Source organism: Epinephelus fuscoguttatus, linkage group LG21 (genome assembly GCF_011397635.1).
Source record: "Epinephelus fuscoguttatus linkage group LG21, E.fuscoguttatus.final_Chr_v1".
In the NCBI taxonomy this organism is placed as follows: Eukaryota; Metazoa; Chordata; class Actinopteri; order Perciformes; family Serranidae; genus Epinephelus; species Epinephelus fuscoguttatus.
In genome coordinates this window covers 20303242-20321361 of record NC_064772.1, presented here as the reverse complement: position 1 = coordinate 20321361, position 18120 = coordinate 20303242, and the positions used below count along the sequence as shown (strand labels likewise).

General features: G+C 41.3%; 1 protein-coding gene across 1 annotated transcript in view; it reads left to right on the top strand.

Moving 5' to 3' along the window:
- vipr1b (vasoactive intestinal peptide receptor 1b) overlaps positions 1-6395 on the top strand; it is a 60033-nt gene extending 53638 nt beyond the window's left edge. The window contains exon 13 of the mRNA XM_049564774.1: positions 2190-6395. Within this exon, the coding sequence (XP_049420731.1) occupies positions 2190-2384 (195 nt within the window). The 3' untranslated portion in view covers positions 2385-6395. The remainder of the gene's footprint in view (positions 1-2189) is intronic.
- Positions 6396-18120: the final 11725 nt, after the last annotated feature.

Here is an 18120-nt window from a genome sequence, read left to right as displayed (position 1 = left end):
AGTGCAATGTTCAGGTATCCTTTGTGAAGTGTTAAACCTAGCGTGTAGGGTTTTAAAATTACTCGAGCCACAGGAATGCTTTACAGGCCTGGAATCATTTCTCATTGTTTGTCATATTACTGGTATCGACAAAAACACAGGACATGTAATATCGACATATGGCAGAAATTGCATTATATTCACGTACATGTAAACTACAATAAAACAATGGCACAAAAATAACAATGGCAAGTATTCTGCAAGAGACAGAAAGTCAGAGAAATAATTATTATTTATTTATTAAAAGTGTACTGTGCAGGATGTTTCCTTCCTTACAATGTACAGACTCACACAAAAGAAATCCCTCTCACTCTGCCATCTGCCTGTATTTTCTTATCGTCTTCATATTTTGCTATGTTCGGGATGTTCCTGGGTGCAACGCACAGGTGAGGTGGGAACTTTATAAAAAGGTAGCATCCAGGTACCAGACTGTACGCAGCAGGCATCCAAGAGGAAACCATGAAAAATCGCAGACACAGCGCCAAAAAAAGCAAATATAGCAAGGCAAAACGCCAAGTGGACAAAGCTGCACAACTGGTTACAAACATCCATCCATCCATTATCTTCAGCTTGTTTGGGATGAGGTTGTGGGGGCAGCAGGCTGAGCGAGGCGTTCCAAATGCCCTTCTCCCCAGTAACACCAGCTCCCCCTGGGGATCCTGAGGCATTTCCAGGCCAGATGAGGTGTATGATCCTTCTAGTGTGTTCTGGGTCTACCCGAGGGCCCCCTAACAGTTAGAGGTGTCTGGAAAAGCGCTAACAGGAGGCTCTCAGGAGGCATGATCAGATGCCCAAACCACCTCAAATGACCCCTTTTGACGCGAAGAAGCAGTGGCTCCACTAGAGCTCCTCTGGATGTCTGAGCTCCTTACCCTATCTCTAAGGCTGAGCCCAGCCACCTGACAGAGGAAACTCATTTCGGCCTCTTGTATCTGTGATCTCATTCTTTCAGTCACTATCCAATCTCACAACCATAGTGTAGGGTCGAAGCATAGACGGCCTGGTGAATCAAGAGCTTTGTCCTCCAGCTCAGCTCCTTCTTCACCATAATGGACCAGCACAATGCCCTCATTACTGTTGATGCCGCACCAATCCGCCTGTCAATCACGCGCTCCATTTTAACCTCACTTGTGAACAAGACCTTGAGACACTATGTTCACAAAGAGTATCTGACAGTTCCTGCATAATATACCTTTTAAGCAGGGACGTAAATATAGACAGTGCAGGTAGAGCAGTCGCACTGGGACCCATGGGATGAGGGCCTTCCAGCTATATGTTAGGCAGAAAATGGGTCCTTGTGATATATTTAGATTGCCACCCTAGAAATGTGCCTGTGTTCAAAGACAAACTCAAATTTAATCAAAAATCATAGGGTGGCAATAAGTGGAAAAAGTAGGGAGGACCGACAACGCCACCTGGGGGAATCCCACCCCAGGAAATACTTTTTCAAGAATTTTAAATTGCGTTGAAAATTAGAAACAGTGCACACAGACTTGTTACTGAAACAAGGACAGAGACGTGAAGTCAAAATAAACCAAATGTTTTATCTACTTTAGCCAAAATGAGCAAATAAACAGGGACTGGAGTTGCTGGGAGAAAAAAACATTAGTAGTCAAATCAACACAAATACCAGTAAGGGGGAATTAAACCACTTTTCTATCACAGTTAGCTTAAAAGAGTCTTGATCCAAAATCTAAAACCACCGGTTAGATAGAATATTCTGTCCAACACAAAACTAAACTAAACAAAACTAGGAGAAGTACGCAGAAGCCACTCATGGAGAGGCAGACTACACTGAGGGGTGTGCAGGGGTGCCACCACCTATTCACCTCAGGTGCAACACAGAAATACTAACAGCAAAATTGTGCAATCTACACTCGTGTCCTGGTGCTTTTACTCGCATGCATTAAGTGCAGGGACCTCACCATAGGTGCCAAGCCTCCCAACAAGGTGGCATTCTGCTTCACTGAAAGAAAATAACTCATACAAAAAGAATTACAATTGGTTTGACATAACAGCACATCCTGATTAAATATTATCGTAGATCGCTCACCATTTCACCTCCCATGCAGTGTGTATTTTCAATTACACAACACTACATGGTAAAATTGTGGTCTGTATTGAAGTGATATTGTTTTAATCCATTGCAGGTCCAAGGAGAGATCAAGAGGAAGTGGCGGAGGTGGCACCTGCAGAGATACATGGGCTCCGACACCAAATACCAACATCCATCAATCGGCAGCAGCAGCAACAACTTCAGCACCCAGATCACCATGTTGACGCGATGCAGCCCGAAAACACGGCGGGCTTCAGCTTCCTGTCACGACGACCTGTCTAGCATATGACGCACACAGACAGCGATACGTGCTGTAAAAAAAATACTGTGGTGCCAAACATTAGGCAGACTGTGAGCTCTAGAATAAAGAAATACGCACTCCCTCATTAGCAAATGCATTCTTGGAGGAAGTGCTACTTGAGTGTGATGTGAACGAAGGAAAGTGTTGAGACAGCAGACAAAAAGATATAAGAAAATAGTGTGACGGCTTCTAAGCAGCTTTTAATCTCCATGCTTTTTGAAAAAAATTGGTTGAAGTGACAAAGATACAAGCGCGTTGCTTTGCAGACACAGCTTTTGCACATTTAAATGAGAACTGTTCACTTTTTTTTGTATTCCATGATTCAGTGCACATGTACAGGTGAATTTGTGAGTTTTACCATTACGGATCGTTTGGTCAGTTGTTATTAGGCTCCCCGTGTGCTCAGACACGATGCAAGGCAAAATGTCACATAATAATGGGGTTAGGTGAGGGAATCTAAATGTGAATGGCACCAGCAGCCCCGCACTAGATGTAATTACGCGCTGATTAAAAATCACTTAGTGGATTCCTGCAGTGCCAAATGAACAAGGCTGGTGCGAAGACACAGCCGTTTGAAGAAAAGGAGCTGACGCTTTCCAACAGGGAATCACATTATTTACATTGTTACAGTGTGCAGCGACACCACGGGCAAAGAAAACTACCAGAAATGCATTATGGGGGAGTGTTTGAATGTGAGTGGTGATAGAAAAAAAAACACATTTTAATGCATTTTTATGCGACTAAAAAGAACCAAACTGTGTGTAGGAACACAGAAAAAAGTTTTTTCCATAAATGCCAAATGAATGCAGCTTCAGACCGGGTGACCAGTGTGATGCTGATTCACAATGATGGGTTTGGAGTATAAATGCCCTTCTCTGCACTATCACTCTCACCAGAGACTGATTGCCCTTTGCCTTCCCTTGTATCAGCACAGCCCCTCCTCTTGTGTGATTCTGAGCCTGTTGTAGGTTTGTTTTCTGTTATTTGAGGCACTGTGGCAGTTTTGTGCCAATCACTGACGAGTGGCTGGTTTCAGTGTTTTGAAGTGACACTTTCAGTCGAATCTTCACCGGCTGCTCTGGAGAGGAAATGCCTTAAAGCAATTCAGTCCTTGAATGTTTACATTTATGTGGGAGGTGTCCTTAAACATCACACAGAAAAACATGTTGTTGTGCCATAGCGATCGTATTGTGGCTCCGATATCAGTAATGTTATTGCTGTTTATTGCAACATGTGGGATTTAAAGGAATATTTAAACAAGCTTGTTTATGTAGCAGTCTGTGGCTAAATGCCAACAGCTAAATAAAAGGCACTGCATTACACTTAAAACACTCCTCAGACCTGTACAGAGAAGCTGACTTGGTGCTGCTTCAGTAGATCCTAAATTGTCAGAATCTCTTCCAGAATCCTCCGTTGGTTTGTCAGGTTTAAGCTGACATGTCAGTAGAGCCGCTATGTAAAGCAAAGCAAGGTGACAAGGATGACTGGTCCTGTCACAGCGATGCTATCGTTAAGCTTTTCAGCTTATGAGGTTGGACTTGAAAGTCACTTGCATGTTCATGCAAGAGGGAACAGAGGAAGGTCCGGCTTTGCCTGGAGAAAAAAAAACATAAGCTCAACCTGCAGCTGATATAGGGTCAGACTGCCACAGACCACCATGTGAAATTAAAGGGAAATGTTGCCTTTTATGTGGATGTCCAGTTAGTGTTGATGGTAAATGTTGTCAACTGAAGCAATGAATTCCTCAGTGTGTGCTATACTATATACCGAGAACGCTGAGTTCTGCTGTTTGCAGAGCCATGGAGACAGTCCCAGTACCAGGATCCACTGCAAACAAGCTTCTGATGCCCATTGCCATTACTTTGTTAGCCAAAACAGCATAAAATGAAACAATAGTCAGTGGTTGGATGCCATCTCGGCCCTGCTAGGCTTAATTCTCTTTTCCAGCTTATCTTCAGGATCCTGAAGACTGTATTAAACCCAGTTCAGACCAGTGATTCATGCAGAGACAAAACTGCTTTAGAATGTTGCAGAGAAAGGTTGCAGTGGTGTGAACTGGCCGGCTGATGGTGTCACCTGCAGCTCAGCTGGTCAGATCGCATCATTGACAAATCACACATGGACTGTCTCAGGGTCGGTGTTGGCGACAACATCCAACAAAAACTATTCACGCTTTAATTCATTGTAGCGGAGTGATTTAGTTTCTGTTGGCATCAGAGGGCAATTTGAACAAAGGCACCGCCAGTTGGTGTTTGCTCTCTGCAGCTCAAGTTCTAGATGGGGCTCCAGCAGCCAGATCCTCCTGCAGCCACAGCCTCATTTTTTCAACTAGATTCTCTGGTTCAAATAAATACAGCTGAATATCAGTCAGCCAAAACACTTTAAAATAGATTCTCATCCAAAGCCAATTTTGCTGTTGGAAACATACTTAGTTTGCAATACAAGCACAGAGAACAAGGAAGTTCTTTATTTGAGTGGCGTCAAGAGCACGGCTCCCGGCTAGTCAGAGGAGAAATCAAAGCTAGAATAACCTGTAGTTCTTCCCTGCCTCCAAATGAAGCTCTAGTGAAAGTTAGTCAGGAAGACAATACTCTTCATGCTCAGGCTCTAAGTTTCCTCCACTCCTTGCATGCATGCTCACTCACTTGATGCACAATCAACCAGTTCATACCTTCTCTGTCAGCCTATCATCTCACTGCTCCTCATTTTAAATATGGTTCTTCCTCTGCTGTAATTCTTTCTCGCTGTAGTAGTCATCACCACCTAGTTTTTACAGATTCATCAGCCTCAAATGCCTCAGCAGTCATCAGCCTCAGAGTCATCAGCCAGCACCTCCACCAGTGTCTTAAGTCCATGGGGGGATTTATCCTGCTGTCGCTCAGATGTCCCTTGATCCCAATATATCTCCCTCTGGGGTCCAAGTGCCAAATAAAAGACTTCTGTTAAATCTTACGCTCATATTCTGTATTAAATATTATCTATACTTCATTCTTCTGTCTCCTGATTGAACTATACCCCTGTCACATCTAATGATGGCGATAGATGCAGGAAGAACAACAGATTTTGCTGCTGAGAACTCGTCTTTCTTGGTCAATATAGCACGCATCGAAGAATTTATTGCTCCAGTGGACTCCATTAGCATCAACACTGACTGGACATCTACATAAAAGGTGGTGAACTTTCCCTTTAAATAACACACGCTAATGTTGATGAACATCAAAGGCCTTCATAGTGTATGGGAGGTTTTGTTTGTGATAAAGACTTAAGGGAGCAGTACAATGTTTTTGGAAATATTCACTTTCTAGTAAACAGATGAAAAGACTGATACCACTCTCAGTGGTATCAGTCTTTTCATCTGATTCTTGGCAAGAGAGCACGTCGGCGTATTTCCCAAAATGTCAAGCTATTCCCTTCACGACTCATTATACCACATTGTTTTGTGCCTGTCTTCTGTTGTCAGTAAAGTTCAATGTAATTGTGTGAATTTGTACCTCTCATAATGGTGAATGTAAATACATATGTACATATTGAAGTAACAATCTAAATATACAGTGTTTTCAAGTCACGGGTGTAGGTGAATATACAGTAATCTTCTTGTGTTAAGGTGACCTGGCATGGTGTTTTGTACCAGTGAGACAATATTAAGAAGTGATATTGAATCAAGAATCATCCAATTGTGCACTTACAATAAGTATTCAGTATAGAAGCATGTGTACTATAGATTTGTTTATTTGCAAACTGGATATTGTGTTGTGTATATTTAAGATTTGTTTGTGTGTAACACTGCTGCATAAAATTGTGAAGCTACAAATGTACTGTCAGTATTTATTATCGTAAGTTTTTATTTCTGCTCACATAAGACCACTTCTTTTGTCTATTAATATTATTATTACTGTTACTATGATCATGGTTAATTTTGTTATACAGTGCATGTAAAGACTTGTGTTGGCAGGAAATTTAACTCACCATAAAATTTTCACATTGTTCCACTCAAACTGTGTAACATTAATTATTTAGAAATACAGAAAAAAGAAGTTCACTTTTTCATGGAGATTATGAAAAAGAACTCCACGCCATATGTTGCTACAAAGATGCTTTCAAGGCCATTGAGAATGAACTGTCTTTTAGGCCCTTTTTACAATACATACAAAACAACAAAGCACACGAAAGGTACAGTCAACAAATTATACAGCAAACAGGCCAAGGACATCAACATGAGAGACAACATCAGTTCATAGAAAACACACATATTCACACTGCTCTGTGTCAGTCAGAAGGGATTTAAATGAATTAGAAGGATTAGCTTATTTCATTTTACAAGCTTTTGCAGACATTTGCACCCACATGGAGCAATAAATGTATATAAAAAGCACTATTAACCCTTTGAAACCTGAACAAATTGGCTTGATTTCTTTCAAAAATGTGTTTTCAAAAACACAGGAAGAAGGCAATGAGCAATGAAAGAAGAAATGACCAAAACATTTGCAAGAAATTAGCAATAAAGAGAAAATTCAAAACAAGAAAACAAGAAAGAAAGTTTGACAAAACAAACAAGGAAATGACGTGGAAAAAGTGCTTACAAATTACAGACATTCAACAGACATTCCTTTACAACAGGAAACTGAACCAAAGGTGCAGCTTATCTATGCTCTCTTCAAAGCCAGACTCCACTAAAAATACTAACAGTAATTTTGTCTTGCTGAAAACGGAGTTGCTGGACTGCTGTTTCCTCGATCAGGTTAATGTCGTTGTGTGACTGATGTTTTAAAAGGTTAGTTCAGATTCAGAAAAGTCACACAATGATTTAAACTATTAATTAAGGCAGCAGCTAACGCCGAGTTCACACTGTACGCGGAAGCACCCTGATTTGTGAATTGTCGTGCAGCTGCCTGTCAGCAGTCGCCTGGCTGCTCACACCAGAAACACACCCCAATCGGCAAGCGTTTCGTAAGTTTCTTATGTTTAAATCACATGTAGAGCTCTGTCTCTGTCTGCCTGTGTCTCATCTCTCTATCATGCTGTGTGCACCCCGGGAACGAATAAAACAAATCGCACAAGTGAATAACATGTTAAGTCAATGTGAAGACGTGATTAGATGCAAATTCCTGTCGAGCAGTGCCACGGACGCGACGGGCACAAAATACACAAATTAAGCAGTGCCAATGAAGCAAGTAGCGCGATTTCATGTCATATGCTTATTCATGAGAGTTGAAAAATGTGAACTTCAGCAACCAATTAATGCCACGATATCCAATCAGCACTGAGTTCCTCTGGGGACATATGACACTGAGGATTTACCAGCAGAAGTTCATTCATTGATTCAGCAGTTTCACATGCATATGACGCAGGTTATGTCATGATCCTGCGTTTAGTCCGTTAACAGTTCATGTTTTATCTGCTTCCTGTTTTATTTCATAGATTGTCTCATGTGTCATGCCTGCTTTTACTTCCTGTCTGTCTGTTTTCCTGCTTGTTTTCTGTCACACCTGTGTCGTTAAGTCTTGCCTGTTCCCTGAGTCTTCCCTTCACACCTGTTTTGTATTTAGTCTTGTCTGCTCCGCCCGTGGTGTCAGCCAATCCCTGTTTCACTACTTTTCCCCGTGTCCTCCTACTCCAGCTGTGTCTCGTCCTGGTTATTAGATTTCTGTGGATATATACCTGTGTGTTCGTCCTGGGTTCGGTTCCTCTTGTGTTCATCCTGAATCCATTTCTGATCATCGTGTTTTTCCCCGGTTGGTTTTCACTTTGGGTTTTTTTTTGTTCCGTTTTTTGTTTTTTGTTTTTTACTTTGAGTCGGTCCTGGATGTTTTCAACCCCCCTCATTAAAGCTCGCCTTTTGTTAAAACCTGCATACCTGTCTGTTGATCTGCATATTGGGTCCTTCTCTGGACTGAATTGTAACAGATTATTGGCGCATATCAACACAAAATATAGTGTTCAAACTCGTGCAAGTAACGTGAAGTGAAAACAATCAAAACCAAAGTTTTCTTCACAAGTTGGGTGTAACAGGGGCTGAGTAATTGATATACAAATGATCATTTGGGAATTGAAGTATTCTTTTAATGTGATGATTTTCAAGTGCCAAATAGTCTTGCAACCTTGCGCAGCATAAAACTGGTCTGTAATTAAAAAGATATAAGATACCCGGGTAGTTTGCCAAGAAGTGCTCTGTAAATATATACATTGCAGTGCCATTCTCTTCTCATTGCCACCCAACTTTCTCAAATAATAGGCATTTTCTAATTTGACAACATTCTTAATGAGAGCCTTTGTATTTCCTGTTGAGATGTTTGTTAATGCAGCAGCTAACAAGGAACCTACAATAATTATAGCTTCCATGGTAGCTGACAGGAAGTTAACAGCGACCAAAGTTGTTCCCATAGCAACAGAATAGCAGTGAAAAGGTGCATTCTAAAGCCATCGTCATTATGAAGCTAAGAGCAGAGTGATCGACTGTATCAAGAGGTTTAAGAGTAGAGGTAGGAGAGTGCACGAATTACATCCCCTTAGTCCATACTGGATAAAAGGTTGAACAATTTGCTCTCTGAAGTTCTGGGTAGTACATGGATTAATATTTCTATTTTAGAAAATGCAGCTTTTTGCTTTTAAGGACTTCATTCATTTATAAGTCTTTTAAAGCACAGCTTTAAGTGTCTATACCTTTTGTAATAATGCAATCATCTCATCATCAGTAGGTCAAGACCTTTTGTACTGTCTGTGTGTCACCGTTCATTAATGCGTTCATTCTCAGTAACTGCTTATCCTGTTAGGGGTCGTGGGGGGGCTGGAGCCTATCCCAGCTGACACTGGGTGAGAGGCGGGGTACAGGTCACCAGACTATCACAGGGCTGACACATAGAGACAGACAACCATTCACACTCACATTCACACCTACGGACAATTTAGAGTCACCAATTAACCTGCGTGTCTTTGGGCTGTGGGAGGAAGCCGGAGTAAAACCCATGCTGACACGGGGAGAACATGCAAGCACGGTACAGACGGGCACGCCCACCCAGGGTTCGAACTGGAAACCCTCTTGCTGTGAGGTGACAATGCTAACCACTGCAGCACCGTGCCAGCGTTTTTGCAACCAGCTTCATTTAACACAAAGTGTTGTGTAACTGAAGTTGTGCTCCCTGCTACTTGACAAGGGCATGACCTCAAGATGACGCATTTATTATTTTACTCCCAGAGATGCTCACTGAAGGCTCAAGTTGTTGTTTGTGAAGAAAAATAATGTTCAGGTCTTTTTCATTAAAAATATCCATATTTCACTTGCACTCCAGAGATGACTTGATCAAATGATATGCAAGCAGACAGCATGATGTTCCAGCAGATATGAATGTGTAATATCATCAGAAAGCAGCACACAACGTTCTTCAAGAAACAATATATTTGTAACGGACAGCTCAAAGGGTCCGAAGCACTTTCTCGAGCTCACAGAGAGGAGTTATCCACATAAACGACTGTACTTTTTCCACTTCATTGTGCGCTGCTAAGGGTCACAGTGCCCTTATGAAGTTTTTTCAGGGGCTTCAGATCTCAACTCAATCAAGTCTGTACGACCAATTTAACATCATATACAAAAATTTAGTCAGAAATCAGTAATTTATTACATTTATTTAAATACTTCAAAAAAATAGTTTGCTTGTACGCAGCAGAGGACATCTTGAGAAAGTGGAGTCAGGAACAGTAAAACCGACCACGATGCAAAGTATTACCCGTCCATATAGATCTCTCCAGGCTGCTCTCTGGGTTGCCTCCTCTGTTAAAATGAGCCATATTCAGTGTTTCAGTGTTTCAGTGTGTGCTTATGGCACAGTCAGGTACTTTTTTTACTTGGTACCTACCAGGTACTGGAACACTTAATTGGTCTAAAAGGTTCTGCACTGAGCTGGTTTAAATCTTATTTATCTGATCGTTTTCAGTTTGTTGACGTTCATAATGAATCATCCTCACGTACCAAAGTTTGTTTTGGAGTTCCGCAAGGTTCTGTGCTCGGACCAGTCCTATTTACTCTATATATGCTTCCTTTAGGTAACATCATTAGAAATCACTCTATAAATTTCCATTGTTATGCGGATGATACTCAGTTGTATTCATCGATGAAGCCAGAAGAAACTAATCAATTAACTAAACTCCATAACTGCCTTAAAGACATAAAAACTTGGATGAGCACCAATTTCCTGATGTTAAATTCAGACAAAACTGAAGTTATTGTTCTTGGCCCCAAACAACTTAGAGACTCTTTTTCTGATGACATAGTTTCTCTAGATGGCATTGCTCTGGCCTCTAGCACTACCGTAAGAAACCTCGGAGTGATATTTGATCAAGATTTGTCTTTTAATTCTCATTTAAAACAAACCTCACAGACTGCATTTTTTCATCTGCGTAATATTGCGAAAATTAGGCCTATCCTGACCCGAAAAGATGCAGAAAAATTGGTCCACACTTTCGTTACCTCTAGGCTGGATTACTGTAACTCTCTATTATCAGGTAGCTCTAGTAAGTCCTTAAAAACTCTCCAGCTAATTCAGAATGCAGCAGCACGTGTACTAACAAGAACTAAGAAACGTGATCATATTTCTCCTGTTTTAGCTTCTCTGCACTGGCTCCCTGCAAAATCCAGAATTGAATTTAAAATCCTACTGTTAACTTATAAAGCTCTAAATGGTCAAGCTCCGTCATATCTTAGAGAGCTCATAGTGCCATATTATCCCACCAGAACACTGCGCTCTGAGAACGCAGGGTTACTCGTGGTCCCTAGTCTCCAAAAGTAGATCAGGAGCTAGAGCCTTCAGCTATCAGGCTCCTCTCCTGTGGAATCATCTTCCTGTTACGGTCCGGGAGGCAGACACCGTCTCCACATTTAAGACTAGACTTAAGACTTTCCTCTTTAATAAAGCTTATAGTTAGGGCTGGCTCAGGCTTGCCCCGTACCAGCCCCTAGTTAGGCTGACTTAGGCCTAGTCTGCCGGAGGACCCCCCTATAATACACCGGGCACCTTCTCTCCTTCTCTCTCTCTCTCTCTCTCATATTCTATTACTGCATCTTGCTAACTCGGCCATTCTGGATGTCACTAACTCGGCTTCTTCTCCGGAGCCTTTGTGCTCCACTGTCTCTCAGATTAACTCATATCACAGCGGTGCCTGGACAGCGTGACGTGTGTGGTTGTGCTGCTGCCGTGGTCCTGCCGGATGCCTCCTGCTGCTGCTGCCATCATTAGTCATTAGTTATACTTCTACTGTTATTGTACACATATGACTATTGTCACACATGTATACTGCCAGATATTAATACATACTTTCAACATATTGTACCACAGTAGCCAGAACTATAACTATAATATTATTACTTTCAACAATGTTGTTGTAAGCTACTGTCATTACCTGCATCTCTCTCTCTCTCTCTCTCTCTCTCTCTCTCTCTCTCTCTCTCTCTCTCTCTCTCTCTGTCTCATTGTGTCATGTGGATTACTGTTAATTTGTTATGCTGATCTGTTCTGTACGACATCTATTGCACGTCTGTCCGTCCTGGAAGAGGGATCCCTCCTCAGTTGCTCTTCCTGAGGTTTCTACCGTTTTTTTTCCCCGTTAAAGGGGTTTTTCTGGGGAGTTTTTCCTTATCCGCTGCGAGGGTCATAAGGACAGAGGGATGTCGTATGCTGTAAAGCCCTGTGAGGCAAATTGTGATTTGTGATATTGGGCTTTATAAATAAAATTGATTGATTGATTGATTGATTGATTGATTGATTGTACTTAACTTTAACTTCGATACATGTCAGAGAGATAAACTGTACATTACATTGTTCCACTGCTACACCTCTGTGAGGGTTATATGGTACTTCTTATTTCACAGATTTAAATTTTGCATGTAAAACATGAATAAAATCATGAAAAATGATGACTACCAAAACTACAGAGTTTGATTTGCTGCAACAGTATTTAAGCACCACTGACACAACATTTCAACTATAATTTAAAGGCACAATCTGAAATGTAAAACAAACACGCCTACCACTAAAATTCAAAACACAGGATGAGACTGACTTACAAATTAATTGACATTGGATGTGTTGCACTGCAGCTTGTCAGAAGATGACCATGCAAAGTTATTACTACTGTTACTTAAACATCTGTACTTCCTTCACCGCTGCATTAGCTTAAAATCATGTGTGGACAACCCCTAAGTAAACTTGATTTCTCACCCGAAGAGCCGATCTCCAGAGCTATGACTCGTCAAGAAATATCTTTCGGCCATTGTCTAATGACAGGATTGTGGGTTGTTTAGCTCGGAATATTTCTCCAACCTCAACGAGTTCTCTTTATACATCAATGGTGAGGAGAGGAGTCGAGCAGCCATAGGAGCAGAGAAAAAGAGCTGCTACAGGAGTTGGTATGTACAAGCAGAGAGCAAGTGGGGGAAAATGCATTTAACTCTGGGGGCGGCAAGGCTGGAAATAGGACAGTGGCATGAAGTGCCGCAGCGCAGCACATCCAGGAGCGCCGACTAGCTGCTGCCGGTGTGGGTTTGTGCATTGAGAATAATAGGGGTGTATTTTTTGGACATGCAGTGTTCGCCATCGGTGTGTTTTGGCCCTAAGTTATTACAATTTTCTAATGTTGTCAATGGTTTGTTTTTGGAAGTGAACACAGCGGGAAAACAGGCCCAATATTCAGCTATGTGAACACAAACAGACAGCTACAACATTAAAAGTTACACTATATGGGATCATTTTGCAGAATGAGTACTTTGCTGCTCATACTCAGATAGAATTTTGAGTGCAGGTCTTTTACCTGTAATACTGTGATGTTTCTACTTTTCTCAGCACTTCTTCGTCCCCTGAGTAAAAGGATGTGAATAATTCTTCCACCAGTCAAAAATCAAAGCAACTCTCGCTCGAGTTCCTCCCAGTGCCAGTTAAACTTCAGTTACAATATTTGTCAGGTACGACTGACCCGCTGAGTTTGCTTTGGTGTAATGAAACTCCAGCTATTTGAGTTAATCCATCTGTTGTCCCTCAGCTTTATTGGTTCACTCGCTTCCTTTGAGCACGGCGCACCCCTCGCTGTGCTCAGCACCATGAAGAAGAGCAAATTCAGCCAGGGCAAAACGCTGTGTGCCGTAAAAAGATTAACTAACACACCATGGTTTCACAGATCAGCCGCTCTCGGGTCTAATGTTTCATTAGCTCTGTCCATGAAGTGGAAATGAGCATGCATATAACGTGATTAACTATTCATAGGAACTTTTGAATGGAGGGATTTGCATGGTTGAAGGTTGCTGAAATATTAAGTTATTAAAACACCCTGAGGCCCATGTGTTGAAATATGCTGATCAAACAAATACAAATGTGCTTTATCGTTGTTGTATTTGACACATTTGATTATTTTTTGGCTGGATTTATACACTGAGAACGTCAGGTGAATATGTTTTAGATCCTAACCGTCAGAACAGAAAACAGGCAGTGGGCTGCAGACAAGAGAGAAGATGCATGAAGTTATTTTCAGGTTCACAGTGACTCTGAAAATGTGGGACAGGTGTCTTGCCTTTAAGCATCTTTCAATATTCATGACACCTGTTAAATATTCATGTGACAAATAAAGCAAAGTTTGGAAAGGTGAGTGACTGAGCAAACAAGTGCAGCTCCGTCCAAACGACTAAGAGGCTGCTTTGATTACTTCTGACTCCCTGACTGATCCGATCTGTGGGCGGGAGTCATGCTGATGGACATCAGAGGTTTGCCCACTTTTCAGAGGGAGAGCCTGGAGAAAGAGCCACTGTTTATCAATGACTACATGACCTCTTTGGTCAGGATTTGCTCCAGTGACTGGTTATAATTCACAGCAGCGACTGCTTGAAAGAATGATGGCTAAAGTTTGACTTTCTTCTTTACACAAAGACTTACAAGGAGGATGTCTTTCATCCTTTCGTTTGCATATGGCTCAGAATGTAAAAACAAACCACATTACCTTGAACTTTCTGAACATTTCACACATTAGCATGCCAACCACTTCTGCCATCCAATGCCAGGCAGCATGAAAGAACAAAATGGCCCTGGACTGACCCACCAGAACTGTGCCTTGAGGACACACAGTACAACAGTGGCATTTTACACTTGGCACCCTCAGAAATGTTTTCGTAGGGGGGTGGCCAGATGGGGCCACTGAAAATCTTGGGGTGCCACACCAAAAGCTATAACTGAATTTAATGAATTCTGTTACATTGTTGAATCAAAAAATGTACTTTCATGGTCTAAACTACATCTCAACAGATTTGGGATGACTACAAATCCTGAATTTACCACTTATAATTAACATAACACATATAATAGATTGATAATAATATGTGTCCAAACTGTGTCACTGAAAGCAGAGCAATAGCTGTTTTGTATTGATACATTTTTGTCATTACAAATGATAATATCAGCTCAGCAATTTGAGTGAATAGTTGAATCTTTGAAAATGTGCAACACACTCAGAATATCGTAGTTTTTGTATGTCCCCCATTTTGCTTTCAAGACAGCATGCACTCAAGCTGGCATGGACTCCACAACTTTGTGCAAAACCTGATGACACATGCCATCCCAGCATGATTTGTCAAAACCCAAAGAGCTGCTTGTAATGCCACAGATTGCTTGACTTTTTCAGTCATCAAGTTCCCATCTGAATGTTTAATGGGGTTGAGGTGAGGTGACTGTGGAGAAAAGTCCAACATGTTCTCATACCAAGTCATCACCTATCGCTTTGACAGTGGCCTTTCACGTCTACATGGTACAAGCTAGGTATCTTTCTGTGTCTGCTGTTCATGTTCCAGGACGGCGCTACCAATGTTGGAAGGTCAACAAAAGTACATGGTTAAATTAAGAAAAAACACATCATGGTTTGGCTTTACATTCATACGGGAAGCGAATACAGGGCTCCCAGGTGAAAGTCCAGGGTTTATTGAACCCATCCACCAACCCCTCCCATCTACCACACAAGGACTTTCCAGCCCCTCAATTACATTATCACCAACAGCGTTGACACCATCCAGCGGCGTATCATACCGCTGCAAAGGGTGACTTTGGCGTCAGGTGTCTGGTGCCGAAATCACTGACAAAGCAGCAGTATTTGACGACTTCAGAATGAGAATGGGTTGGAAAGTCCATGACAGTCAGAACTCCTTGATTTTCTTTGGTCTTCATGGTACATAGAATGCTTAAGATCCAAGATGGCAACAGCCAAAATGCCAAACTTGAGGCTTCAAATCGGAAGTCAGCAAACCAATGGGTGATGTCGCTTGCTTTTAGTGTCTTTCAGCTCATTGTTTTGATTTAAAGGCACAAAACTTTAAAGTTTTGGTTCAGTGGAGCATTTACGGCTAAAGAGAAAGATATTTCCTCAGGTGTTAGTCTGGTAAGACCATCCTGATGACGTGAGCTCAACACTGTTTTGCTCTCTGTATCAGTCAGGACTTGGTGCTGCCCCACTTCATATCCAGAAATTAGAATCCAACTGGGGCCAATCTGGACCAATCAAGGATCCACATAGTTGTTGACAACATAAGCAATCAATAAGGCTCTGCTTTGGTGGCTTCCGAAGCAACAAGCACTAAAATGAATGTTAGTTAGATACTGCAGAAATAGAGTCAATAGTAACAATTAAACAGGAACAAGAGTATTCACTCACTGAGTTTCTCGGGGGGGAAATACCTTTTCGCCGTTTTTCTGACTGGATTTGGCAAAGCTTGATTTATCAACCTGCTCTGTTAGTGATGAGGAAGATATTCCCTGGTGTTTTGTACGCTGATCAGCTGAAGGAATTTGTCTATCAAAGCGAGTTCTTCTGCCCACTGAAAGTGTTCGTGGCAGCACTGAGTCCAGACTGATAAAGGGGCTACTCAGGTGTTGGTGGCGACCAAAATTGGAGCAAATAGAGACTGGCTTTTAGACTAATGCTTATGTTGCTCTGAGTCTGCTATGATAAGACCCCGTTTGCTACCAAGTTCAGCATAACAAATCTATATGGCGCCTATGTTTAGAGTTTATTTTAGCTTGTTCTGCTGCTGCAAACTGTTCATGAAAGAAAAACAGATCAATCAATTAAAGCAGCTATTAGGAGATGTTATTTTTCCCTTCAGTTCCGTGGTCGTAATGGTGCATTGTTGCTATGCCGCTCTTTCATCCTGGTTTGTTGAGCACACTCAGTTGTGATTAATGCACACCGCAGTTTATTACAAAGCTATTCTTCTAACATATGCACTGACTTTCAGTATGTTAGGTGATCTGTCATTGCCACCGTACACTATGGAAGAAACTATTATAAAGCTCCACTCTTTGATTCATGTTTAACCAGGGTGTAAACAAGCTTGGGAAATTGTTCCACACATTTATACAATGACAGGATGCTTGATCTCACTTTTGACATAAATACATAATTCAGTTTGGGGAAAAAATGACTCATGTAGTATTTAAGGCATGCCGTCTCGTCTGGGTGAAGTGATTGCATTGTGCTTAGGCTGGGAGAGTTATCACATGAGGTTGGGGAGCTGGTGGTGTGTATTGTACAAAGAGAAACTACACTTATGTTGTGTATGTTGTGTATGGCAGTGTCTTAATATAACTGATACAACTGTGATTAGTGAATCCATTATGAAAAGATCTTTTAAAACTGTATTAAAACAATGATGTTGAACAGATGAGAATGAATAACCTTGTCTTTGCTTTCATTTCATGTTTCTGTGCTGCAGCTTTACACATGCAGTAGCTCTCAATGGAGCAGTAAGTGTTGGACGGAGAGCAGAATCAATTTCAGGCTTTCTCCGGGTTCTCTGAATTCTAAAAGGGGGAATTGAAAGGAAAAGTAATCATGAAAGTATTTTCTTTAAAGGTGCTTTATGTAACTTTGGAGGAAAATAGTCGACTGCTGAGTCTCATTCTCAGGTGCTTTAGTTTGGTAGTCGGACCAAACCACCAATCCAAAGCATCAGTATTCAACGACCTGGGAATGAGACTCAGCAATAAAGCATCTCTACCCAAAGTTCCATATGAACAGCACTTTTAAAGAAAGAGTTGGTAACTTTTATAGAAGCAAGTTTTTGTCATATTTGCCAAAACAGGAAATGCAGTTATATATGATGCATATTTGATCAGGGCTGCCTAGTTTGATAGTTTTACCACAGTTCACGAGTTGGATTGACAAGACTGACAGCTGTATTAGAGAATTCTCGGCTCTGATTGGTTGTCTTCTTTCAGGTGTAGTGGATTTAGGCAAATGCCATTATGAGCACGAGAAGGAATCTAACATGACTTTTTTCAGAGATTTTCTTCCTCTCTCACTGTCAGGATAGTGACAGTTTCAGCAAACATGACATAAAGGTATCTTTATAAAAGCTGACCAACTACAACTTTAAAGATATATTGAAAAAGAAACAGCACAGCTCAACAGGAAATGTGTGAAACAATCTTTTCTGAAATGCAGGTTTGGGCAAAGTCCACAACCTTTAGATCTGTGTTTCTCAAATGGTGTGCTGTGATGCCAGTTCAGGTGTGCCGTGGGAATTTGTGATAAAAACACATGATAAATACAATATTCAACTGGGCCTATACAAAAAGTTATGAATGAATTTTTAATTAACTCTATCAGTACGCTGTGTGCACCCATTTCAAATAAAGAGGCAAAGTCTACCAAAAAAAAAATTTTTTTATTGAATTTAATTTAATTAAAAAAATCTTCATAGGGA